At 36.6% G+C, this 27,561-nt stretch overlaps 1 protein-coding gene across 2 annotated transcripts; it reads left to right on the top strand.

The window, feature by feature from the left end:
- Nucleotides 1–27,561, top strand: FBXO47 (F-box protein 47). Of its 2 annotated transcripts, XM_061391597.1 has the most exons (11): nucleotides 1–1,034; nucleotides 3,684–3,890; nucleotides 4,413–4,580; nucleotides 9,273–9,349; nucleotides 10,876–10,953; nucleotides 13,929–14,037; nucleotides 18,139–18,315; nucleotides 19,467–19,613; nucleotides 20,673–20,815; nucleotides 22,979–23,138; nucleotides 23,798–27,561. In XM_061391597.1, the coding sequence occupies exons 2-11, from the start codon at nucleotides 3,710–3,712 to the stop codon at nucleotides 23,908–23,910; spliced, it is 1,353 nt and encodes a 450-aa protein (XP_061247581.1). In that variant the 5' UTR covers nucleotides 1–1,034; nucleotides 3,684–3,709; the 3' UTR covers nucleotides 23,911–27,561. The 2 variants fall into 2 exon arrangements, with proteins under 2 accessions (XP_061247581.1, XP_061247582.1); XM_061391598.1 differs by lacking the exon at nucleotides 19,467–19,613.

Raw genomic sequence — 27,561 nt, 5'->3', positions numbered from 1 at the left:
TGGTATGGTGCGGGGCGGGGTGAGGGGGAGTGAAAGTGGCTCAGTGGAGTCCGACTCTTTGTGATCCCATGGACTAGCCTGCCAGGTCCCTCTGTCCATGGAATTCTCCAGGCCAGAATACAGGAGTGCGTAACCGTTCCCTTCTCCAGGGGATCTCCCCACGGCATCAAATCCAGGTCTCCTGCATTGCAGCCGAATTCTTTACCGTCTGAACCACCAGGGGGTGGGGGGCGTGGATTTAAAACCCGGCTTAAAACTAGGTTAAAAGGAAAGGAAATCGTTTGGAACAGATGTGCGGTTCACCAGATTGGGGCTCTTCATTTTGCATCCTCCCCTCCCGTTTCTGGGCTTCCCAGATGGCGCTAGTGTTACCACTAGCCGAACGCCAATGCAGGAGACTTGAGAGACGCCAGTTCGATCCCTGGTTCGTGAAGATCACCTGGAAAGGTAAATGGCAACCCACTCCAGTATTCTTGCCTGGAGAATTCCATGAACAGAGGAGCCTGGCGAGCCACAGAGCATGGGGTCGCAGAGTCTGACGCGACTTAGCACGCACGCACTCCCGTTTCTAACGGCTCCACCCCTTCCTGTGGCAACGAGTGGCTTTGGCTTAGGGTCTGGCACCAAAGACCCACTTCGTCCTCGTTGATTATTCATGAAGTGGGTGGATCTGTGTGTGTGTTTGGGGGGGGGGGTCCTTAATATTTATAAGGGGCGGAGTCTCCTTTCTGAGGGAGCTCAGGGAGGGTTCTAAAATATTCCTCACGGAGGACGGCACTATGGGGTCCGGGGGCGGGGCCTTCTTCCCGCTGGGGCTCCTGGGAGGATTCTAAAATATTCTCGAGGCCAAGGGGGCGCCTGCGAGACTGGAACGCAGCTTCGGAGCCGACGGGAGCTGGACGTTCCCTCTTCCTGGCGACAAAACCTTGAGGAAATTTTCTTTTCTAAATATTAAGAAATTTGAGGAGGTGGGGCAGAACGACCAAGTCCCATTTTCCTGTGATCCTTTAGCCGGAAAACTGTCAAAATCTGTGGTAAAAAAAATTTTTTTCCCCAATAATTTCTAGAGATAAGTTTCATCTTTCCATGGACTGGAGACAGTCAAAAATGCATCCCAGTGTGGTTTGACTCTTAAATTGGAAAGTTTTTCTTTTATGGCCTCTCTGGTTTACCTCTTTGAAGATATTTTGAGCTTATTCCGGAGCACGGGGGGATGGGTCTCTTCAAAGGGTTTTCTTATGTTAAAACAAAATAGAAATCCTGCTGAATTGCTATTGGAAGGTTTTCTCAGAGAAGAGGGAGAAAAGTTCATCCAAGAGGTACTTAAAGCCTTTCAAACGTGGGCAAAAGTAGTGAGACGGAACAGGGCATTGAAACGTCATCGTATTACGATTATTTGGGTTCGTGATTCTCATTCTCTAGAGGGCTGAGAGGAAACCAGAAATTATTTGGGATTACACCTTTAGGATTATCAGGAAGTCTTGTTATCTACCCTGGAACGTTCAGGTCTGACTGAGAAAAAGAAGGAATTGTAAGAGGAGAGTTTAGTTTTAGCAGGATTTAGATCACTGTATTTTAACTTCTCTCAGAGGTTTAAAAATATATAGTGTGTGGTTGACACACTAAAGCCCCCCAGGTTTTAGGTGTCAGTGAGTTTCTGAAGAGCCCGCAGGCTCCCACCCAAGTCCCAGGTTACACAGTGCTCAGAGAAACAGAACAAAACCTAGGCCAGGTGTATATTTTACTATAATGAAAAATGCTCTTAAATGCCTACTGTGAGAAGTTGAAAACAATCTTATGGGGAGGAGGGAGGAGGGTTCAGGATGGGGAACACATGTATACCTTTGGCGGATTCATTTTGATATTTGGCAGAACTATACAATTATGTAAAGTTTAAAAATAAAATTATTAAAAAAAAAAAAGTACCTCCATCCTCCAAAAAAAAAATAATAATCTTATGGATTGAATAAATTAATATTCTTTCATTTGGTGAAATCCCATGCAGTCCTTTTAAAAATATATACTTGTAGAAATATAACTATTGGTATGGAAAGAAATGACAATTTTAATTACAACTGAAAAGGATTACAAAATAGTGTGAACAGTGATTTCCTCTGTTTTTGTAAAAAAGAAACATATGGAAAACTCTAGAATGTTATGAGCCAAAGGGCTTGATTTTGTGCTAAAAACCAAATGAATTTAATTTTCTTCTTTTTGTTTTGCTGTATTTTGTAAAAATTTTTGACAGTGCATGTTACTTGTGTAATTTTAATGATTATTTAAAAATATCTACTAGCAAAGCACTATGTAGGGTATAGTTTTAAGGGAAATTCACAATATACTTTTCACTAAGCACTAAATTTCTTGGCCACATTTTCAATTATACAGCTGATTTTAAATTGATGTAAATTGACACGAAACCTTTTAGATGAATAAGTAGCAATGTGATTTTTTAGCAATTTTGTGCCAAAAGGAGAAAATGCATTTTGGTCAGATATATTTGTAACTCTTTGATGAAATGTCTTAGTTGTTTCTTCAGAAATAAGGAGCCCTAGATTGGAGTTATAGTTATGCATGTGTACATATGCATGTACATATTTACATATTTACAAAAGAGTGTTTTCTGAATAGGAAAAGGAAAGACACAAAGTCACTGTGTGTGATAACATTTTTTAAAAAGAATTATTGTTTAGTGTAAGTGAATTACTAGTAACTTCAATAAAATTCTTTCTATGAAATGTTTAGTTTGAAATAAGTTATGTAGATCCTTCCTAAGACTTGTCAGTTCAGTCGCTTAGTCGTGTCCAATCTTTGCAACGCCATGGACTGCAGCATGCCAAGCTTCCCTGTCCATCACCAACTCCTAGAGCTTACTCAAACACATGTCCATCGGGTCAATGATGCTATCCAACCATCTCATCTTCTGTCATCCCCTTCTCCCACCTTCAATCTTTCCCAGCATCAGGGTCTCTTCCAATGAGTCAGTTCTTCGCATCAGGTGGCCAAAGTATTGAAGTTTCATTATAAGCTGTTATTAAACAAAAGTGGAATTGAGGGAAAATTATTAATTTATTCTAGTCTTATTAATTTTATAAAACTTTGATTTCATCACACATAGTGAATCATAATGAAACCATCTTAATCTGTTAGAGCTAGTCAGTTTTAAAAAGCTACAAACTAAAGTCTGTTTTTTAATCTGTCTTTATTGTTTCCAACAAAAGAACATGTCAGTATTGTTTTTAAAAAATAGAAAAAGTTTTAATTCTACATTAATACTTTGAATTTTTTAAGAATTAAAGTAAAAACAACATACTAATTGACAAATATTGAATGGATTGAAATTATAATTTTTGTGTTAATTTTTTTGCTTTTTGAAAATGTCACATTTCTTTTCTTAGAATACATTTCATCTAAATACATACCTCATTTTCTACTAAAACTCTGTCTGAAATATCTGGCTAAGAGGGAAAAGATTTTTAAATATTTCATATTATGCTGGAATGAATAAATAGACTCTACTGGTTGGAATGCCCTATATTGGGCATCACATTAAAAGTTCTGTAACTATAGAGAGATAACTATTACCCATCAAAATATGAATCTTTCTATTTAAAGAAACAACATCGCTTCATCAGTATAATTTCCTTTTTTCTTTGTCTCTTGTGCTTTTGTTTTCTAATCAGAGTAAATTCATGAGATAAGGAAGAGGATGACGTCTAGAGTAAATACCAGTTTCACTTTGATTCCTAACCAGAAATATAGACGTAGTAGTCGTCGATCCAGCTGTTTTTCCAACACCTTTGACTCAGATTCTCAGCCCTTATCAACGCTTGGAAATTTTAAAGCCTTGCCATTGGAAATATTCCAAATAATTCTAAAATATTTGTCAGGTGAGGTTTGGCGACTATAAGTAGGCAACATGGACACTGGAATATTTTATTTTCCCCAAGAAGTAGTTTTGTCATCTTAGACCCCGCTAGAATGTTAATGGTGTTCAGTTCAGTCTCTCAGTCATGTCCAACTCTCTGCAATCCCATGGACTGCAGCATACCAGGCCTCCCTGTCTGTGTTCACATTTAGTTTACTTTTTAAAATTTCATCATTGTTAGGTAAGTGGTACTCAGATAAAATATGACACTCAAACTCCTTAAAGTATGCTTCTAATTATGACATGGTAATTTGAGTGTTACATCCCCAAATGTTTCTAATTCATTGAGAACTAGATTTCAAACAATTTTAAGATTTTTCCCTTTTCCCCACTTTAATTATTTATTTTTAGTAGTATTATTAATAGTAGTATTATTTAGTAGTATTATTAATGAGCTAACTTGTAAGTTCATAGACTGCTAATAGTGATGTTCTTGTATTTAAGCCATTTACATATATGTATATGTGTATATTTCTTTTGATAGTGAAGGATATCAGCATGCTAAGCATGGTGTCCAAAACAGTCAGCCAGCACATTATTAATTATATCTCAACCTCATCAGGAAGCAAAAGACTTTTACTACAGGATTTTCATGACCTTGAGCTGCCTGACAGAGAAGACACCGCTATAGTGGAACACTACAGATCTCTAGGTAATTTATGTAATATAATGAGAATTGTAACAGATAAAGAACTATACTTAATTAAGGGGGTTTTAATCATGCAATTCTGTAAGGCCTGTGGGAAATGGAATACTTCCTATTTCCATGACACTTTTACTCTTCCAGTGTGAGGACTTTCCCTTAGCAGCAATCCTTTTGTTTATTGTTTAGTCGCTCAGTTGTGTCCAACTCTTTGCGACCCTGTGGACACCAGGGGTCCTGTCTTTCAGAATCTCCCGGAGTTTTCTCAAAGTCTTGTTGATGCCATCCAACCATCTCATCCTCTGTCACCCTCTTCTCCTGCTGCCCTAAGTCTTTCCCAGCCTCAGGGTCTTTTCCAGTGAGTCGGCTCTTCACATCAGGTGGCCAAAGGATTGGAGCTTCAGCTTCAGTGTCAGTCCTTCCAATGAATATTCTGGGTTGATTTCCTTTAGGATTGACTGGTTTGATCTCCTTGCTGTCCAAGGAACTCTCGGTAGTCTTCTCCAGCACCACAAATTCAAAGCATCATTTCTTTGGTGCTCAGACTTCTTTATGGTCCAGTCTCACATCCCTGCGTGACTACTGGAGAAACCATAGTTTTGACTGTACAGACCTTTGTCAGCAAAGTGATGTCTCTGATTTTTAATACACTGTCTAGATTTGTCATAACTTTTCTTCCAAGGAGCAAGCGTCTCTTAATTTCATGACTGCAGTCATCATCCACAGTGATTTTGGAGCACAAGAAAAGAAAGTCTGTCACTGTTTGCACTTTTTCCCCATCTATTTGCCATGAAGTGATGGGACTGGATGCCGCGATCTTCATTTTTTGAATGTTGAGTTTTAAGTTAGCTTTTTCAATTTCCTTTTTCACCTTGATCAAGAAACTTGATCAATTCCTGTTCGCTTTCTGCCACTGGGGTGGTGTCATCTGCATATCTGAGATTATTGATATTTCTCCCAGCAGTCATGATTCCAGCATGGGGTTCATCCAGCCCAGCATTTCACATGATGCATATAAGTTAAATAAGCAGGTGATAGTATACAACCTTGTACTCCTTTTTGAATTTTGAACCATTCCGTTGTTTCATGTCCAGTTCTAACTGTTGCTTTTTTTCCTGCATACAGATTTCTCAGGAGATGGGTAAGGTGGTCTCGTATTCCCGTCTCTTTCAGAATTTTCCAGTTTGTTATGATCCACACAGTCAAAGGCTGTAGTGCAGTCAGTGCAGAAGCAGATGTTTTCCTGAATTCCCTTGTTTTCTCTATCATCCAGCAAATGTTGACAATTTGATCTCTGGTGCCTCTGCCTTTTCTAAACCCAGCTTGTACATCTAGATGTTCTCGGTTCACATACTGTTGAAGCCTAGCTTGAAGGATTTTGAGCATAACCCTGCTAGCATGTGAAATGAGTGTGATTGTTAGGTAGTTTGAACATTCTTTGGCATTGCCCTTCTTTGGGACTGGAATGGAAACTGACCTTTTCCAGTCCAGTGGCCCACTGTTGAGTTTCCAAATTTGCTGGCATATTGAGTGCAGCACTTTAACAGTATTATCTTTTAGGATTTGAAATAGCTCAACTGGAATTCCGTCACCTCCACTAGCTTTGTTTGTGGTAATGCTTCCTAAGGCCTACTTGACTTCACACTTCAGGATATCTGGCTCTAGGTGAATGGTCACACCATTGTGGTCATCCGAGTCTTTAAGACCTTTTTTGTACAGTTCTTCTGTGTATGCTTGCCACCTCTTCTGGATCTCTTCTTCTTCTTTTAGGTCCATACCGTTTCTGTCCTTTATTATGCCTTCTTTACATGAAATGTTCCCTTGGTATCTCTAGTTTGCTTGAAGAGACTAGTATTTCCCATTCTATTGTTTTCCTCTATTTCTTCACATTGTTCATTTAAGAAGACTTTCTTATCTCTCCTTGCTATTCTTTGGAACTCTGCATTCAGATGCGTGTATCTTTTCTTTTCTCCTTTGCCTTTCACTTCTCTTCTTTTTTCAGCTATTTGTAAGGCCTTCTCAGACCACAGTCCTTTACATTATCTTTAAAGATGAGAATGCACTTTAAAGTGTCTGTCCTTGTGACTTCATGTGGACACAATGTCATCGAAGCTTATCATCTGGTGGCTTACCAGTTTAGGAAATTGATGTATTTCTATGCTTTACTTTGTGTGGATATGATGAGTTTTATCTCTGTATTTCTTTTCCTTTTCAACCATAATCTAGTTCTTAAAACATAAAATAAATTTAAATATATTATTGTGGAAAATCACTTATTCTGTTATCAGAAACAATGGTTTCCTCTCTTAAGGATGCTATGCATTTACTAATAAATCATTATGCTATTATTAAATTAACTTTAGCAAAGGAAGTTGTGGACGGTTTCTTCCCTAGATTTGTAATCGTTTATATCTTTCATCCCATTCATTGATTTCATTCTTCCTGAGAATGAGAATAAAATTCTAATTTTGACTTGACTTAATGACACCAGTTTAATTATGAAGCTACCTGTAGTTAATCAAAACATGGCAATGAAACAAAATATCTGATGTTGAGAGTAAGTTAAGTGAATATTACCTTTTAGTATCCCAAGGATGCCTAGTTTTCAAATAGTGAAATAAGACTGCATAGATGTGAAATACATCAAACTGTATTTGATAAGTATACTTAATAAGACTAAATGAAAAGTATGTGATCTAGTTACAATGTTATTGCTTTCAGTACTTATGATTAAGCTTAGTAAAGCTTGCAAATGAATACATCAATTACTTTTTGCCACTTATTGTAAATATCTTTTTTCAAACATCATCAGTTGTGGAGGAAGTGGTTCTTGGGAAAAGCTTATTCTTTAGTTTAATTAGAAAGAATTTTTTTCTCTCTGATCAGGCTCAATTGCATAAACAAACAAAAAGCATTAAGACAATTATGTGGATAATTCAGTTAAAAATACAGATATGTGTTGATCTTTAAAGGTAGCTTTTAAATGTGGTTTTATTCGTGTAATGATTTCAACCTTCCATTTAAATTTGGTGCAGACAGCTAGCTTATGACTGATTCTTTAGATAAATGTTTGATGTACTTACCATTTCCTCACATTGCCATTCCTGTGTTCTTGTTTTCCGACATTAAAATAACATTTTCACAATTCTGCATTCTGAGGTTTATACATTTTAATTTGCTGCTTCATACAAAACAGAGCAGATGGCCAGTGTGAAAAGAACAGTACATCTGATCTATTTTAGTGAGAAGAAATTAAAGAAGTTGGTCTCTAAAGGATATAACAGAGCACCTGTGTTAAAAAATAAATAAGTCAACTGGCATTGGTTTTTATGAGAAATTGCAACCCTTAAAAATAGGCATTCTGCATTTAAAAAAGCAACCAGCATGCAATTAGAGTTTACAGTTCCCCGGCTATGATATGCCTTGAGACTGGATGCCAGAACATGAAAGGAAAAGAACTCAGCCCGAAAGCCAAACACTGAAAATGTCTTTTTATGTACAAAAATAAGAAGAGTTTATCTTTAAAATGCAATCCTGGTAATGTGTTGCCCAAACATAGCAACTTCTAAAAATAAGTTCAATTCCCATAGATTCTAAAGAATTATATAGTTTTTTGTATTATGTAAAAAAGTAAATGCAGAGAAGATGAAGACTAAAGAAAGTCATGATATTCAGGTATGCATTTTCTTACCATATGTCTTATTTTTAGTTTGAGGATATTTGCCCTTATAGGAATGTTAACAATATATTGCCATTTTAGGAGAACAGAACACTTAAAGTTTGAGAAAACAAATTATACACTTCCTGTCACTGTAGTTCAAGTTACATAGCTCACTGGGAAATTAAAGGCTTTTAAAAAAAATATGTAAACACAAAATTCTATACATTCTTAACATGTGAGCCCCATAAAAGGATATCTTTAAAGAAATAAATAAATATTTCATCCAAACTGGATACTTTCTGTGAGGGAAAAAAGCCTTCTAATCTCTGAAATTTCAAGTACTTATGACTAAGTTTTGTACAGTATTTGGAGAAAAGAATACAAAATCTCTTCTCTCACTCTTTCCATTAGCAATTCTTAAAACATTTTCCCTTGTGGACATGAGGCTAATTTTAAGAGATACCAGGAAAAAAAAAAGAGATACTGGAAAATGTTTTCTATGGAATAAAGACAGTAGAGTTTCCCAATTGTGTTTTGTATTTGGTTATTGTTGTCTTTTGGGGGGCTTCCCTTGTAGCTCAGTGGGTAAAGAATCTGTCGGCAGTGCAAGAGACCTGGATTCGATGCCTGGGTCAGGAAGATCCCTTGGAGAAGGAAATGGCAACCCACTCCAGTATTCTTTCCTGGAGAATCCCATGGACAGAGGAGTCTGGCAGGCTACAGTCCATGGAGTCCACCATTGTTATCTTTTTAAATTGAAATACTTTCTTAAATCTATTCTATAGCACCAATTTCACAGTTTTTTGTAAGATTTCATGTCATAGCCTCTTGGGTGAATACCAGAATCATCCTTGGTAAACACATGTATTACAAGCGTTGTGCACCCTTCCTCCCAAACTTCCCCTTAAAAACACTGGTACCAGCTCACAGTCCGTTAAGGTACATCTCACTTTCAGGAAACATTATGCTGTGAGTTATAGATATTCTTAAGTTAATTACATTGTTGTTGTTTTCTTTCATGTGTCTCTTTACTTTCTCAGGTCTACTATTTAAAAGATGTACATTGCTGCTACCCACAAAGGAAAGACTAAAGTACATTCACAAGATACTTGCAGATGTAAGATCATACTTCTAAAATAGTTCACAATCTTGATTTCCAGTAAAGATGTTTTATTATTAATGTCTTATACTTGTTTTAAATCTGTATTTATTTTTATGGAATTTCATGAATTAGTACTAAAAATTGATTGATGATAATTAATACTTTACCAAGTACTCAGATTATAAAACACCAAAATGTAGTATAGGAGTATTTTCACTCAAGTTTATTAGGTTTATCAAAGTAGTAAAAGTATTTTTACCTCGTGGGAATTCTGAAGATGTTTTAAAGTGATGATGTAGATATTTTATTAAAATGAAAATAATTTCCAAGTGTTAACATTTTACTGTTTAAATATTAAAAGCATTTTAAATATATAAAATGACAAACCTTTTATGACAATTTATGATTTGGAAATGTGTATTAATGTGTTAGGGCATAATCTCTGTTAGACATTGAGTTTTATTATATAAGTCCAAATATATATCTACTATTGCTGATTCAGTTTTACACTCAATAGTATGCAAACTGTTTCCACTGGCTTTTTTCATGTCAGTGTTTGCATTAAGTTCAGCCTCTAGGTTATTGCAGCAACTTCCAAGATGATCTTCCTACCATTCATTTCTTCACTCCCCAAGACATTCTGTATGCTGAATCACTTTCATCAATTTAATTTTCTTGCTTAAAAATCTTCCAGTGGTTACTCAATTTCATCACAATAAGGTCCAAAGTCCACAGGTGGTATTTAGGTTCTCCTTGACAGGGGCTTCCCTCGTGGCTTAGAGGGTAAAGCATCTGCCTGCAATGTGGGAGACTCGGGTTCAATCCCTGAGTTGGAAAGATCCTCTGGAGAAAGATCCTCTGGAGAAAGATCCTCTGGAGAAGGATCCTCTGGAGAAGGAAACGGCAACCCACTCCAGTACTCTTGCCTGGAAAATCCTGTAGATGGAGGAGCCTGGGAGGCTGCAGTCCATGGGGTGGCAAAGAGTCGGACACGACTGAGTGACTTCACTTTGACAGTGCAAGCTTAATTCCTACTATCTTGAGCCTGACTAAGCTGCTCATATCTTTCTTTCCAAATGAACCTTTTTTATTTTTATCTCTATACAATTTTCCCTTTATTGTTTCCTCACCAATACTATCTATTCATTATATTTGAATCCCACTCAAAGACATTACTTGTTTTACATCCTTCATAAGCTTTTTAAATCATTCTCAGAATGATCCTTTCCCTGATTTCATCATGTCTGATATGTGTATTTGGTCATTGCAGCACTTATACATATTCTAACCTGAAATGTAAAAATAACTTCAGGTATGTATATTGGCCTAAATAAATTGTGAGCTCCTTGAGGCAGAGACTTTGTTCTATACTTCTTTCATAATCCTCCACCTATGTAACATGATACTAATCAGTTATATAGTGTTTTAGTTATTTTCAGTTAAGATTGAAAAAGGTCATTACATATTTCCACTTAATTTGAATGTCAGATCATTGTACAGTTGCACTGAAAAGGAGGAATTAATAGTTGTTCTCTTTATAGGTTTCCTGTTTTAAATTCAATGGATGTGCAGCTCCTTTGCAATGTGTAGGATTGCTATGTTATGGCATATTTTTACAGGTACATTTTTTATTTACTGAAAGAAGAAAAGGAATTCTTTTTGAACTGTTAATAAGTAGAGTATGTAATCTGTCTATAAAATAATAAAAGTGATAATAATCTAAAAAGAAAACAAAATAACATTGTAAAGGTTTGAGAATGTGTTAATATGTTTGCCACCTCAGGTTTTCTTCTTGGATTTCTCACTAGTAAGAAATGTTTAACATTTATATGCTCTATACCAATGTCCTTGAAGTTTCCAGCCAATTGTAATGACTGGAAATATTGTGGGGTACAGAGTGTGGATGTGTAATGAATTTTAAGTCTTGGGCTAGTTATTGGGATGTGATTTTAGAAATCAACTGTATTTTAAAAATTGTGACTATAGGAAATGATAGATACAACTGATTTTAGTATGGGGCTTCCCAAGTGGTGCTTGTGGTAAAGAACCTGCCTGATGAAGCAGGAGACAAAAAAGACCCAGGTTCGATCCCTGGGTTGGGAAGTTCCCCTAGAGAAGGACATGATAATCTGCTCTGGTATTCTTGTGTGGAGAATACCATGGATAGAGATGCTTGGCAGGCTATAGTCCATGGGATTTCAGAGTCGGATATGGAGTGCAACACCTCAGGCTTCGTTGTCCTTCACTATCTCCTGGAGTTTGCTCAAATTTATGTCCATTAAGACAGTGATGCTATCTAACCATCTCATCCTCTGCCACCCCCTTCTCCTTTTGCTTTCTCAGCATCAGGATCTTTTCCAATGAGTCAGCTCTTCGCATCAAGTAGTCAAAGTATTGGAGCTTCAGCATCAGTCCTTCTGATAAATATTCAGGGTTGATTTCCTTTAGGATTTATTGGTTTGATCTCCTTGAAGTCCAAGGGACTCTCAAGAGTCTTTGCCAGCACCATAATTGAAAGCATCAATTCTTTGACGCTCAGCTTTCTTTCTGGTCCAACTCTCACATCCATACATGATTCTTGGAAAAACCATAGCTTTGACCATGTGGACCTTTGTCAGCAAAGTGGTGTCACAGCTTTTTCATACGCTCTCTAGGTTTTTCATAGTTTTATTTCCAAGGAGCAAGCATCTTTTAATTTCATAGTTGCAGTCATTGTCCGCAGTGACTTCGGAAAAGAAAATCTGTCACTGTTTCCACTTTTCCTCATCTATTTGCCATGAAGTAATGGAACCGGATGTCATGATCTTCTTTTTTTACAATGTTGAGTTTCAGGCCAGCTTTTCACTCTCCTCTTTTGCCCTCATCAAAAGGCTCTTTAGTTCCTCTTCATTTTCTGCCATTAGAGTGGTATCATCTGCTTATCTGAGGATGTTGATATTTCTTCCAGCAATCTTAATTCCAGGTTGGGATTTATCCAGCCTGGTATTTCAAATGATGTACTCTGCATAGAAGTTAAATAAACAAGATAACAATATACAGTCTTTATATATATATATATATATATATATATATATATATACAGGCTGTATATACAATATACAGTCATACTCCTTTCCCAATTTTGAAGCAGTCTGTTGTTTCATGTCTGGTTCTAACTGTTGGTTCTTGACCTGCATACAGTTTTCTCAGGAAGTAGGTAAGGTGATCTGGTATTCCCATTTCTTTCAGAATTTTCCACAGTTTGTTGTGATCCACTTAGTGTAGTTAGTGAAACAGAAGTAGATGTTTTTCTGGAATTTCCTTGTTTTCTCTGTGATCCAGCGAATGTTGGCAATTTGGTCTCTGGTTCCTCTGCCTTTTCTAAACCCAGCCTGTATACCTGGAATTTCTCGGTTCACATACTGCTAAAGCCTAGCTTGAAGGATTTGGAGCATAACCTTGCTAGCATGTGAAATGAGTACGATTGTTAGGTAGTTTGAACATTATTTGGCATTGCCCTTCTTTGGGACTGGAATGGAAACTGACCTTTTCCAGTCCTGTGGCCACTGCTCAGTTTTCCAAATTTGCTGGAATTTTGAATGCAGTACTTTAACAGCATCAACTTTTAGGATTTGAAATAGCTCAACTGGAATTCCATCACCTCCACTAGCTTTGTAGCAATGCTTCCTAAGGCCCACTTGACTTCACACTTCAGGATGTCTGGCTCTAGGTGAGTGACCACACCATCTGGTTATGTGAGTCATTTATACCTTTTTTGTATAGTTTTTTGTATTCTTGCCACCTCTTCTTAATCTCTTCTGCTTCTCTTCGATCCTTACCATTTCTGTCCTTTATTGTGCCTATCCTTGCATGAAATGTTCCTTGATATCTCCAATTTTCTTGAAGTGATATCTAGTCTTTCCAGTTCTACTGTTGTCCTTTATTACTTTGTACTGTTCACTTAAGAAGACTTTCTTATCTCTCCTGGCTATTCTCTGGAACTCTGCATTCATTTGGGTATATCTTTCCCCTTGTCCCATGCCTTTCGCTTCTCTTCTTTTCTCAGCTATTTGTAAAGCCACCTCAATCACTTTGCCTTCTTGCATTTCTTTTTCTTTGGAATGGTTTTGGTTACCACCCCCTGTACAATGTTACAAACCTCCATCCATAGTTCTTCAGGAACTCTGTCTCCCAGATCTAATCCCTTGAATCTGTTCATCACCTCCACTGTATAGTCGTAAGGGATTGATTTAAATTCTACTGTAGTCTGAAACTAAGCCACGGTATGGTTGTGAGTCAGGTATCTAAAGTGCTCTAGGGTTTGGGCCTTTCTTTGTTATTTTCCTCATAACTGTCAGAGGTCAGGATTCAATACCATTTAGTTCTCTGAAAAGAGACTCTCAATGCAACCACAAAGAAATTGAATTTTGGAGCATTTCTAGGTTTCGTTTAATATAAAATTTCCTATGAATTTTAACAGTCCCATACTGGATAAAAATTGCACATCACCCTGATTTTGTGCTGCAACAGCTGATGGTCATAAGGCAATAGTGACTTATGTTTTGATTTGATGGTTTGAATATCTGCAATGTTTCCTTTATTTTATCACTCTCAGACCTTAACCGCAGGTTGGGATGAACTCGAGTGCCATCGTGTTTATAATTTCTTATGTGAGCTGACTCATCTGTCCCGCAAGATGCAGACAGTGGTCTGCAGCAAACCAGGTAAAGAACTAAAATTCAGAGATGACATTATACGGAGATTAAAATAGAAAAAAATAACATAGTTCTAAAGTGTATTTTAAAATAAACTGCAGTGTTTACTTGTAGAAAGAGGACAAAGAGATGTAAGGGAATGATAAACACTAAATCAAATAGTGAGGCAGAAGTGGCCTGTAATTACAGAAAGAGATGAGCTCAGAGGGTCTTCAACCATATTAACAATATTTTATTCCTTAAACTGGTGGAGGATACAAAGGTGTTCATTATAATATTCTTTAAACCTTTATATATACCTGAAATATATCATTTTTAAAAATTAAAAGAAATCTATAATTTAGCACTGTCACTCTGAGAAACTCCCACAGTGTGCACAAGGCGACATGTATAAGAATGAGCATTACAGGGAAGACTGCCAACAACCTAATGCCTGTTGTCAAGAGAATGGATAAATGAATTGTGGCATATTTACACAATTAAAATGAGTTAACTAGAGCCATGTGTATTTTTAATATGGATAAATCTCAAAATATAATTTGAGAGAAAAGCCTACCAAACAATACTTTTAATATGGTACCATTTATATACATATTAAAAACATGTAAAATAGTTCTATATATTCTTTATGGTTATATACATATGTAAAAAAATATAAGAACATAGTTGGGAGGTATGATAGTTAATTTTGTGTGTCAACTTCAATAGTCCATGGTACCCAGATATTTAATCAAACATTATTCTAGATGTTTGAAATTATTCTTTAGATAAGATTGACATTTAACTCAGTAGACTTTGAGTAAAGCAGATTACCCTCCATAATGTGGGTGGGCCTCATCCAATCACTTGAAGGCTTTAATAGAAAATGACTCTTCTCCTCAAACAAGAAAGAATTCTGCCAGCAGACTGGACTTGAATTAGAAGTCCCCACCTTGTTGGAGCCTGCCAGCCTACCCTGTAGATTATGGACTTGACAAGCTTCAGTGATCTGCATAAGCAAGACAAATCCTATGTGTATATACACATCCTGCTACTTTTGTTTCTCTAGAAAGCACTGATTAATACAGCAGGAACAAAACCCAATTCAAGATGGTGATTATCTCTAGGGAAGAAGGGAATTGGGACTGATAAACAAGAAGTTTTAACTGTATGAATAATGTTTTTTTTTTTAATTCTGAAGCAAATATAACAAAAAGATTTGACAAAACTAGATGATCAGTATACAGTGTTTGTTATAGTATCTCTGTTTTTCTGTCAGCTTGAAATATTTCATTATGAAACAAATCATGGCAGAATTTTTTAAGGCAGATATAGAAGCCCAGTGAAACAATAGCAAAATTAATTTATCATGTCCTTCTCTTGATCAGAAAGCTTTATTAGTTCCTGATATCTTCCCTGGTAGTTCAGCAGGTAAAGAATCTGTTTGCAGTGCAGGAGACTTCGGTTTGATTCCTGGGTCAGGAAGATCCCCTGGAGAAAGGGTAGCTGTTTCTCCAGTAGTGGGAATACTACCCACTCCAGTATTCTTGGGTTTCCCTGGTGGCTCAGTTGGTAAAGAGTCCTCCTGCAATGCGGGAGACCTGGGTTTAATCCCTGGGTTGGGAAGATCTCTTGGAGGAGGGCATGGCAACCCACTCCAGTATTCTTACCTGGAGAATCACCATGGACAGAGGAGCCTGGTGGGCTGCAGTCCAAGGGGTTGCAAAGAATCGGACACAACTGAGGGACTAAGCACACTAAGCAATTGATATCTTCAAAATAAAGTCCAAACTATCCTGCTCTTCATATACTAATCCCAACCTACCTTTCCAAACTTACTGCCTACTACTCTCTGTATCAGTTTGACACAGGGATATTGCTCTGTATCACAGATTCCTCTTACACATTTCTACCTCATACCTTTCATTCATTCTCTTTTTCCTGAAATGCCATGTCTCCTTTTCATCCTTTAAGACCCAGTTTACTTGATCTTCCCTGATCTCCTTAGACCTGTAGTAATCTCTCTCTCTAAACTTCTGAGCTACTTGACACTTGACTTAACACATCAAGAAATACTTATTTACACATGGCCTTGGTGTGAGGGCTTCCCTGGTGGCTCAGAAGCGTCTGCCCGCAATGTGGGAGACCCTGGTTTGATCCCTGGGTCGGGAAGATCCCTTGGAGAAGGAAGTGATCCCCTAGAGAAGGAAATGGCAACCCACTCCAGTACTCTTGCCTGGAGAATCCCATGGAGGCAGGAGCCTGGTAGGCTACAGCCAACGGGGTCGCAAAGAGCCGGACACGACTGAGTGACTTCACTTTCACTTTTTTTTTTTTGGTGTATTGGTAGACTTTCCATTTACACTTATGTCCAAGTAAGTAGATCATAAGTAGTATAAGAATATAAAATGTAAAGTGGTGTCACCACCATGGAAAACAGTTTGGTCATTCCTCAAAAAACTAAATGTAGAGTTATATATGGCCCAGTAATTCCACTCCTAGGCACCTAACTAAGGAAATTGAGAGCAGGAACTTGAACAAATACTTGTACAACAGAATTCACTGAAACATTATTTTCAATGGCCAAAACCAGGAAACAACCCAAGTGTTCATCAGTAGATGAATGGATAGACAAAATGAGGCATATATATACAGTGGAATATTATTCAGTCATAAAAAGGAGTGAAGTTTCTGGCCACACCATGTGGCTTGCAGGATCTTAGTTCCCTTACCAGAGATCGAACCTGGGCCCCAGCAGTGGAAGCACAGAATCCTAACCATTGGACCACCAGGGAATTCACAGGAGTGAAGTTTTGATATAGGCCACAACATGGATGACCTTTGAAAACACATGCTAAGTGAAATAAGTCAGACGCAAAAGGACAAATATTGTATGGTTCCACTTCTGTGAGGCACCTAGAACAGGAAAATTCATAATAACAGAAAGTAGACTAGAGGATACCTGGGACTGGGGGGAGAGAGGGGAATGGAGAGTGATTGCTTAATGGTCACAGAGTTTCTGTTTGAGGTGAGAATAAGTTTTAGATAGGGTAAGAGTGATAACAGTTGAACAACATTATGATTGTAATTGATGCCACTGAATTTTATACTTTAAAAATGGCTAAAATAGCAAATTTTAGATTATATATATTTTACCACAATTTAAGAAAATAATATATCAAAAACTGTTGAATTATATATACTAAATTATATACATTAAAGTTATATGGTATGTAAATTGTATGTATATTCCAATAAAGTTGTTTTTAAAAATACATGAGATACCATTTTATACCCATTTGGATGGCTAGAACCAAAACATCAGATAGCAATTGTTGGTAAGTGTGTGGGGCAATTGGAGCCCTGATACACTGCTGGCCAGAATGCAAAATGGTACAACCACTTTGGAAAACAACCTGGCAGTTCTTCAAATGATTAAGTATAGAGTTACCATATGACCAAGCAATCTTATTCCTAGGTATATTCTCTAGAGAAACATATTCATACAGAAGCTTGTAAATGAATGTTAATAGCAACATTATTCATAATAGCCAAAAGGTAGAGACAACCATCAATGGATGAATAAACAAAATGTGGCATATCTATACAATGGAATGTTATCTGGCTATAACAAAGCATGAAGTATTGATACATGCTATAATGTGGATGAACCTTGGAAACATGCTTTGGAAAGAAGCCAGTCACAAAATACCATCTACTATATAACTTCATTCAAATCAAAGTTCAGAATAGGGAAATCTATAGAGACAGAAAGTAGTGGTTAGTGCTGTGGGTGATAAAGGACAGAGGGATGGGAGAGGTATAGTTAAAAGAGCAGGGCTTCTTTTTGAGGTAATGATGATGTTCTAAAATTAACTTGGTGATAGCTGCATATATCTATGAATATATTGAAAAATAGTTGAACTGTATATCCTTTAAATTGGTAAGTGTTATGGTATGTAAATTGTATCCCAGTAAAGTTGTTTTAAAAAGTAGTTCCTTGATAATCTAAAATTTTTAGAGTAAATGAAGTAACATTCTCAGTACAAAGCATATTAATGATGTATGTCTTTGATCTATACAGTTATGCATATCAATCTAAGAAGAATGCTTTACAATTTGTCTTCATAGGAAGCGCCCGAAAACTGGAATTAAGGATCAGACTATTCTGTAGGAATGTACTGCTTGATCACTGGACCCATCGAAGTGATTCTGCGTTTTGGTTGACATGTATATTGAAACCATGGCCAATGGTGAATCAGGCAAGATTACTGTATATCATCTTCGGACCTATATCTCCTCAAGATGGTGAGCATCTATTTCTTAGGGATGTATGTTTCAAAGCTGGTTAATTACTTTTACTTTAGGAAACATCATTTTATACCTGCTTAGTTTCATCATTCTTTTTTTTTTGGATATCATTAGTTATTATAAAAGAGAACCATGGAAATTATTTACATGATGAAAGATTTCAGAACTTCAGTGGAATGGGCAGCTTCACATGATGCCATTTCAATTTCAGTCAACATATTTCCCAAGAATGTGCCCACTGTAAATAAGAAATAGTCCTGGTTGTCTGGAACTACTTTGGTGCCTCCATATTCTGGGAGAACTTTTATCTCCAACTTTAATGCTAACTGGTTGAATCTGTCCACCCTTTCCCTTAGAGCCGGATCCAACAGCTACCACCATTGCTTGCAATACTTTTCCTTGTGATTTTTCTGGAAGCATAATGCCTCCTTTGGTTATAGTTTCGGCTACACTTCTTTCAACTAATACATGACTCCAGCTGCCGTAGTTCATACTGTGCTCTCACGCCGCAGCCACAAGGAGAGACCTCTCATCATTCTTAATAACGAAAGTGGATACAACTCTATACTACATTACACTACATTTGCTTGGACGAATATATTTCTTTTGTTCACACAGCATTATGTCAGGACTTAACCAGTTTAAAGTGTGTTGCGTAGCAGCGGGAAGCCAATCTGCAATCAAATTTTGTTTGTGTGTATAATTCAGAAAAAAAATTGGTCATAGGTAAACAATAAAAAATTGACTGGATTATTCAGTTTTGATAGAAGTGTCTGGAAGATTCTGAAATACAGCATGCTCTCTTTTTGGAAGGTTATCACTAGGTTTTATTTCATTTTAGTAAGATTTTTGTCAATTGTTTAATTTCTGTTATGGATAACATTATCTTTGAACCATAAACAGTGTTTTGCTTGGTGAAACTACCTTTTCTTTACTTCATTTAGCTATTGTTGCTGTGCTTCATTGCATCAGTAAGAGACATTAAAATTTATACTGTTATCAGAATTTACCTTTCATTATGAAAGTAGCATGTATAAGTAATGGATTTCATTATGCAATCCAATTTCCTTTTTAAATAATCCATATAATCTTTATCAGAGAAGCAACTGTTCTGTCATAGCCTAGTTTTTGTTTCAATTATCATTCAGGACAGGTGGTTTGGCAGAAAATGATAGAAGGACCTACAGATGAATCCTGTCTGAAAGGTTTGGCTGAAGCCATTAAATTACTATATGACACAGGCACCAAAGAATGGACAGCAGATGATGTTATCAGTCTTGTAGATGAACTATCAGGTAAAAAAAAAAAAATTTACCGCATAGAGTAATAGAAACATATTATTAGAATACAGTTATAAAATTGTAAGGACATAAAGCAATTAAAAAAATTTTTTTTAAGTTATACATACAACTCAATTGGAAACAAATGACTTATTATCAGAAATCACTTTTTGATTTTTGAAGAGAATGCATATAATCAATTTACTTTCCTTCGGTTTTCCTTGTCAATTTTATAGATATTATTCATTGTTGTTGTTATTTGAAAGTTTCATTATTTTATTAGCTTCAGTTCAGTTCAGTTCAGTCGCTCAGTCGTGTCCAACTCTTTGCGACCCCATGAATCGCAGCATGCCAGGCCTCCCTGTCCATCACCAACTCCTGGAGTTCACTCAGACTCACGTCCATCGAGTCAGTGATGCCATCCAGCCATCTCATCCTCTGTCGTCCCCTTCTCCTCCTGCCCCCAATCCCTCCCAGCATCAGAGGGATTTCTTTTCCAATTGACACTTTTCCAATGAGTCAACTCTTTGCATGAGGTGGCCAAAGTACTGGAGTTTCAGCTTCAGCATCATTCCCTCCAGAGAAATCCCAGAGCTGATCTCCTTCAGAATGGACTGGTTGGATCTTAGTTATTCCCATTTTGCAAGTTCTCAGAAACACCTCCTAATGTTGCATAAGAGGAAAGCCCTCAAGAAAAAAAAAAAAAAAGAGGAAAGCCCTCTCCATTTGGTACAGGAGAGATGAAACAATGTTTCCCATTCCTGCATCATCCTTTAGATTTTTAAAGTTCTCAAGATTTCTTTTCCCAAGATTAGACCACTTTGTCTGTTGACCTTTGTGGGAGAAATGCTTTGACTATATAACTAGTACATTTGTGAGAGTCACTGTGACTTGGCAATAATCTCTTTTGCCTCGTAAAGGCTGTAACTGGAAAACTAAAGCATTTTCTCCAAGATTCTCCTTTGACACTAACTGTATTTCCAATAAAGTGATATAATATTACATGTATTTAATGATCTTTACTATAGCTATTATGTAATATCTCATTAAATACTGTTTTTCCTTTAATAAAAGTGGTTCCTCGTGAGTGGCTTCTGGAGAATAATGCACGTCTCCTAATCCTAAGTGGGAACAATATCTGTTTCACTTTCATGGCTAGTAAAGCTGTGAATGGACGCACCATTGAACTGGCAAAGCTGATAGTCTTTTTGGCTTTGGTAAGTAAAAAATAAGTTTTTTCTAGCAAGTTGTTTAACGTTATAGCTGACCTACCAAGAAACTGCCATGAAGGAACTGAAATATGTACAAAACATTTTGAAAAAATAAGTATTTAAGTATATTTTTATATATACTTAAAAAATTTTAATTTATATAAAAACTATCATATTTGGAGACATTCCTTATATTAACCTCTCCCCATATCTCATATCAGGATTGTCATTATACAGCTCTGCCAAGTTATATCCTTTTTTTCCCCTTAGATTCCATTAAAAAAAAAATAAAGCACCCTATATAATTTGCTCCAGGATATTTCCTGGGCATCAGGGAGAGAATGTGGAAGTGAGTGGTGGTAGAAGTGAAACAAGATTTGTAATTGCTGAAGCTGGAGAATGGATACTAAGGGTTTATAATACTATTCTCTTTACTTTTATATAGTTAAAATGTTTTTTAAAATAAAATATTAAAAAATATATTTAATGTCCATTCATTTAACACAAATTGAGTGTTTACTATGGGCCATACACTGTGTGAGATTTTAGGACTATGGAAATTAGTAGAACAAATCCCTGACCAAAGCTGCTCACAGTCTTTTAAGAGGTATCAAAGTATGTATAAATAAATTCAGTGTGGGAATTTCCTGGCGGTCCAGTAATTAGGACTTAGCACTGTCACTGCCTCGGCCTGGGTTCAGTCCCTGGTCAGGGAACTAGATCCCATGCGCCGCAACAAAGCTCTGGCACAACTAAATAAGTAAATAATTATTTCTTAAAAGATGTGAAAATATGAAGAAAGCTACCAAATTAACTGTATTCTCAATGTAAATATTTATTTTAATAAGCAGATGTCCTAAAAAAAGAGAGAGAATTGGAATTGCATGGCTGTCTTCAGGGAACTATAAGCAGCTCAGTATGATTTCTGAAGGGGAAAATGTGCAGAAGAGGAGGAGGTGGTGGGTTTAGATAAGAAGGGAGGGGCCAGGCAGGGAGGGGCCTGGCAGACCTGCGGAGCCTGAACCACAGCAGCCACATTGCGGACATGTTTTAGGAAGCAGGGCGACACTGTCAGTTTTACTTCTTGGAAGGTGACTTTGGCCTCACTCTAGCAAAAGGAACGGAGAGGAAGCCATTAGGGGTGGAGAAGCCTTCTCTGATTAACATCTCAACTCTGATCACTAATTTTCTCTAAATCGCCTCAGACTTGTCTTCTGTTTATCTTCATTTACCACTGGTGTTCTTAAGCCACTATCTTTGTGAGGTAATTGTCTCCCTAAATAGGGAAACTCTTTGAAATCCAGAACTGTGTCACTTACTTCTTTCACAATGTCTTATACAGTGATTTATACATAATAAGTAGTCAATAAATCTCTCCTGTCAGATTAACATTATTTGGTTATATTATTATATAGTTTATTTTCATGCTGTATGTTATTTGGCTACGTGAACAATTTGCCATTTAGAATGTTAGTAAATCAACCTTTTTCCTTTCAGTCAGTTTTAGCTAAAAACATGTAATCCTCATTTTATTTATTTTTTAAATAAGAGCGAAATATTCCTTCTAGTCTCAAGATGGAAAGTTAATAGCATCATAGAGTTCTCTTGCCTATTGAAATTGCCTGTTTGTCTGTCACCTTCATTGGATCCCTTGAATATAGAGGCCTTGTGTTTATGGTTTGCCATAGTATCCCCAGCTCTTAGCATGTGCTCAATAAATACTTACTGAATAAATGAGTAAATGAGCAGGAGCCTTTTTTTTTCATATGTTTAATAATTGGCGTTTGTTTGGCCGTGTGGCATGTGGGATCTTAGTTCCCCAGCCAGGGATAGAACTCATACCCCCTGTAGTGGAAGCACAGAGTCTTAACCACTGAACCACCAGGGAATTCCCAGTAATTGTTTTCAATATTATTTTTTTGCATTAACAGTATCCTATAATAATCTTGAACCAGGCTTTTATTTACTTCATGCTTTTTTCCCCATAAAATTTGTACCATTTGAAAGCAAAGGAGTATTAGATATTAGAGCATTTGCCATTTATAGACTCAACATACTAGGTTATTAAATTATGTTAAACTTATAAACAGTAATTGTTAGTACTATTTTCAAATTCTACAACTTTCTTCACATGAAAATTTACCACAATGGTTTGTATGTCTAAACCAGGTATCTGAGAAAGAACTATACTGCATGGATTGGGCAGTTAAAATGATGCAAAAAGTCTGTAAAGTCTTTAGCACTCCAGTGGAAAGAAATAACTTCCTGCAGAGTGTGGCAGATGCATTTGCATGTGCTATAATGGAAATGCTACAGTTAGTTATGTCTGGTGAGTATACACATAGATGGTACACAAGTGTGAGTGAAATGCATGTTAGTCTTCCCTTAAGACAAATATAATTCTGTGTAGACCTTTATTTCTAAGCAAAGAATAGAAAAATCAGTCATTGTTAGTTTTTTCATGAGATATATTTAGTTTCTAGTATTGTCACTTTTAAAATCTGGTATTGGTTTTAATGGAAAACATAAAGTTGAAGAGTCTGCTCTGAAAGGAACCAATATAATTCTGCACAGCAAGAAATCTTAACCTGTTTACTTGGCCAACTATTATAACCATCATAATAATATCCTTTATTTGTATAGTTTGCACATTATATTATTTCACAGTTTTATTAGGTGGCAAACATGATAATTAACCCTAATTTGCCAAGGATAAAACTAAGGCTTAGAGAAATCACCTGACTTGCCCAAGGTCATGAAGTTAGAAGCAATAAAATATGGACCAGCATATTTTTTTTCTGATTTCTAGTTCAGTGCTCTTAATATAATTCCATGATTTCAGTTGTTAACATCTAACTTAATGAAAATCACTAACTAGTCTTCTGTTACACAGTATTAGGGATAATATGTATGTTTTGAATAAATCATATATTTAGAAACTTAACTGTCATTTTCTTTTCTCTATGTCTGTTCCTGTGTATGGCATAGGAGATGGTGATGACGACGACAGAAGCTTTATGAATTTATTCCATCTTGTGCAGGCTCAGGCTAGCTTCCATAAAGAGGTCCTGTATTTGACCATGAATGTTCTCCCTTCCTAAATACTCAGAATCTTTGCAGTTAGAGAATACCTCACTGAACTAACGATTAGAAGAGTGTTACTTTTCCACACTCAAAGAATAGCATCCTTGGGACTTTTTATCACCTAAGTAACCTAAGAATTTAAAAGCTGCATAAAACTCTAAAAGCAACTGCTTAAATCATTATTAATATAAAAATTACAGGCAAACCCAAGAATGTTTTGAGATTTCTCTAGAAAACAAGCTGTGCCTCTCAAGCTAAATGCAACATTAGTGTTCCAAAGCAAGAGAAAATTCTGTTACATAATTAGAGCAGACCCAAATAGTGTGTCTATGTTCATTTTGCTTAGATTGTATAGACATAGCCTAGGATGTTTATGATTTGCAGTATGATGTTTTGGATTGTGCAGATATAAATCATATTTTTTTTTACCACCTCTTTGCATAGGATTACAGAGAACATTCAAGAAACTTCCCTGGTGGCTCAGAGGTTAAAGCGTCTGCCTCCAATGTGGGAGACCCGAGTTCGAGCCCTGGGTCGGGAAGATCCCCTGGAGAAGGAAATGGCAACCCACTCTAGTATTCTTGCCTGGAGAATCCCATGGATGGAGGAGCCTGGTAGGCTACAGTCCACTGGGTCGCAAAGAGTCAGACACGACTGAGCGACTTCACTTTCACTTTCACAGAGAACATTGTGTTTGGTTCAGGTTTTTATGGATCAAAAACCAAAGGAAGTATGTTTCTGTGTATATACAGATCCATACATGTATGTGTATATATACATGTGTGTGTGTGTGTGTGTATACCACATACACACACATGCGCAAACACACATATAAGTCCTTCTTTAAGACAAATAATCTAAAAAAGTCTATAAATAGAGGAAGGTATACAGAGGAGCCTGGAAGGCTGCAGTCCATGGGGTCACTGAGGGTCGGATCACTTTTCACTTTCATGCATTGGAGAAGGAAATGGCAACCCACTCCAGTGTTCTTGCCTGGAGAATCCCAGGGATGGGAGAGCCTGGTGCGCTGCCGTCTATGGGGTCTCACAGAGTCGAACACGACTGAAGCGACTTAGCAGCAGCCTCAGCAGCATATATTATCTTAACACAATCAAATCATCTTTTATTCTTTCCTGGGGATTTGAGTAAAATACTGCAAGTAAGGGAAAATATAAAGTGAAAGAAAGTAGCTATTCTGCTCCTAAAGCTTTTCTCCTTATTTTAAATACTAGGACTTGATGGTTCCAATATGAATGGTTCTAGCAATCCATGAGAGAGTGAGGTTTATCTTCACTCAAGTAAATGGATTCCAAGAAGCTCCAGGACTATTTCAGTTTGACTAGTATCTGCAACCATCACTCTTACTATTAAAATAGAAAAAATAGTGCCCAATGAGCTGAAATAATGCTGGAGCCCTCTTGGATCTCCCATTTTCTTCTCCTTGGGTTTGATCACTTTACTTCTGCTGAAGATACACCCTTTCCCACTGGACTCCTCAGAGGCTGACTTTCTTTTCCTGAGCCCTTGACATTTTAAATCATCTCTGGAACTGATGAAGGAAAGAAAAACTAGAAGATATGGAAATTACCCACAGAATTGGGATAGAAATTGTGGGAAATTCTCAAGTTCGACAAGAGGGTTAAGAGGTTTAATAGGGTTGAGAATGAGTGAAAATTGTTGAGAAAATATGAATTGTAACAAGATTTTACTACACTTTAATAGCAAAAAGACTTACCTTTATTTTGAGGGGTCAGAAATTAACTGCCTTTCTTTGATGGCTTGTCCAACTAATTCCATCAGTAGCAGGAATTTTTTTCTCCAGAGTCTAGTATTTGTATATTTATGCACAAAGTTCTTTCTTTTATCCTGATTTCATTTTCTTCTTTTCAATTTAAGGATTCACCCCCCCCCCAAAAAAAAGGATTCACCCACAACTAAATTATGAGGATTAAAAGTTGTCAGATACCAGAATATAAAAATAACACTTTAATTAGCTTTTTTTCCCCCTTCTCTCATTCTTTTTTCCATACGTGCTTTGGAAAGCCTAATCCATTTCTTAATCAAACACTGGTGATTCCAAATTGAGAATACTAGATTATATGGGGGAAAAAAGAAAAAAAATTTTAAGTAAAAATTTTCATATAAATAGTGAATATTTTAAATATTTCCTAGATGGATGTTAAGTTCATTGCCTTAGAGAAAGAAATTTAACATTGTGAAATTGCTTTGATTTCTTGAATTATCCAAGTCTCCACAGCAGTTATTTTCAGCATGTTTACAAAAGAATAATGGTTTAATTTAAAACATTTTTTTTAATCTGGACTGTGAATTGTGTTATACACTTCACCTGACGTGATTGCTGCAGCAGTTTTTTTTTAGCTCACATTATTTTGTTATTCTTAATAATTGTGAGATTATTATCTCATCCTCCCCAGAAATTTGGAACATAAGAAAATCTGATTCATTCTTTGGATACAGTAAATAAATGATATCATCTTGTTACCAATAAAAAGTAAACTGAAAATTCTTCATTTGATTATTAATAGATAATCTTTGAGACCAAAATTGCAGTTTCCTCAACTTGGCAGTTTTTTTGCTGAATACATTTGTCATCAGCAATGAAATGTGATATCAAATTTTAAAGTGGGAAATTAACTTTCAAAAGTATATATTATCAATAGTATTGATGATTAAGTGATGGTAGAGGCAATCATATCACCACAAAAAGGGAGCATTTGCAAAATGAATAGCCTAAAAACAGTGGGCAACTGTCCACTTCTAACCCACTCTAGAACAGTCATGATAAAATAATGATGTAAATTGTCAACAGGTCAGATAATTTATCCTGTACCTGGGTTTCTAGCTTTTTTCCTCTTTTGATAATGGTTTCCTCAGTCTTTTTTGAGCTTGATTTATAGGATGGTTTTTATTTCCACTAGAACACAAGCTTAACAACACATCATCATATTTATCTTTACTATGCCACCTCATGCGAAGAGTTGACTCATTGGAAAAGACTCTGATGCTGGGAGGGATTGGGGGCAGGAGGAGAAGGGGACGACAGAGGATGAGATGGCTGGATGGCATCACTGACTCGATGGACGTGAGTCTCAGTGAACTCCGGGAGTTGGTGATGGACAGGGAGGCCTGGCGTGCTGCGATTCATGGGGTCGCAAAGAGTCGGACACGACTGAGCGACTGATCTGATCTGATCTGATTGTTTCTAAACATAGACATCATACCACATAGCACTAATAACAATCTAATGACACTCATTTTCTTAGAGACTAAAGTTTGTATCTTGTGAGAAATACTCTGTGCCTTATGAAACTATAGAACTTTTATCATTAATACCTTTTTAGATAATTCCTTCTCATGCTGTGCTGACCCCTCAACTTTATCATCTTCACAGTGTAGTACATACTGTACTTGGGAAGCTCAAGCAATTGTTTTATGAGGTGGCTCTCCATAAGATGAACAGTTGGCACATGATTTTATACTTTATCCATCCCTTCATGGCTTACTTGGTGCTTCCAGTTCTTCTATTAATAACAAAATATTTTATTGCCAGGATAATTATTCACCTTTGGAGATTACAGCAAGCATGAGGTGCCCAGTAAAAGGTGTAACTGGAAAAACCACATTATGTCAATAAAAAGCAAACATGA

This window comes from Bos javanicus, chromosome 19, assembly GCF_032452875.1.
Source record: "Bos javanicus breed banteng chromosome 19, ARS-OSU_banteng_1.0, whole genome shotgun sequence".
Taxonomy (NCBI): Eukaryota; Metazoa; Chordata; class Mammalia; order Artiodactyla; family Bovidae; genus Bos; species Bos javanicus.
Note: the sequence above shows the minus strand (reverse complement) of the source record. Positions and strands in the feature narration are given on the sequence as shown.

Coding starts and splice junctions, on each gene's coding strand:
- FBXO47 (XM_061391597.1), top strand. CDS start 3,710: ATGACGTCTAGAGTAAATACCAGTTTCACTTTGATTCCTAACCAGAAA. Junction 10,954..13,928: donor GTTATGGCATATTTTTACAG/GTACATTTTTTA, acceptor TATCACTCTCAG/ACCTTAACCGCAGGTTGGGA. Junction 14,038..18,138: donor AGTGGTCTGCAGCAAACCAG/GTAAAGAACTAA, acceptor TTGTCTTCATAG/GAAGCGCCCGAAAACTGGAA.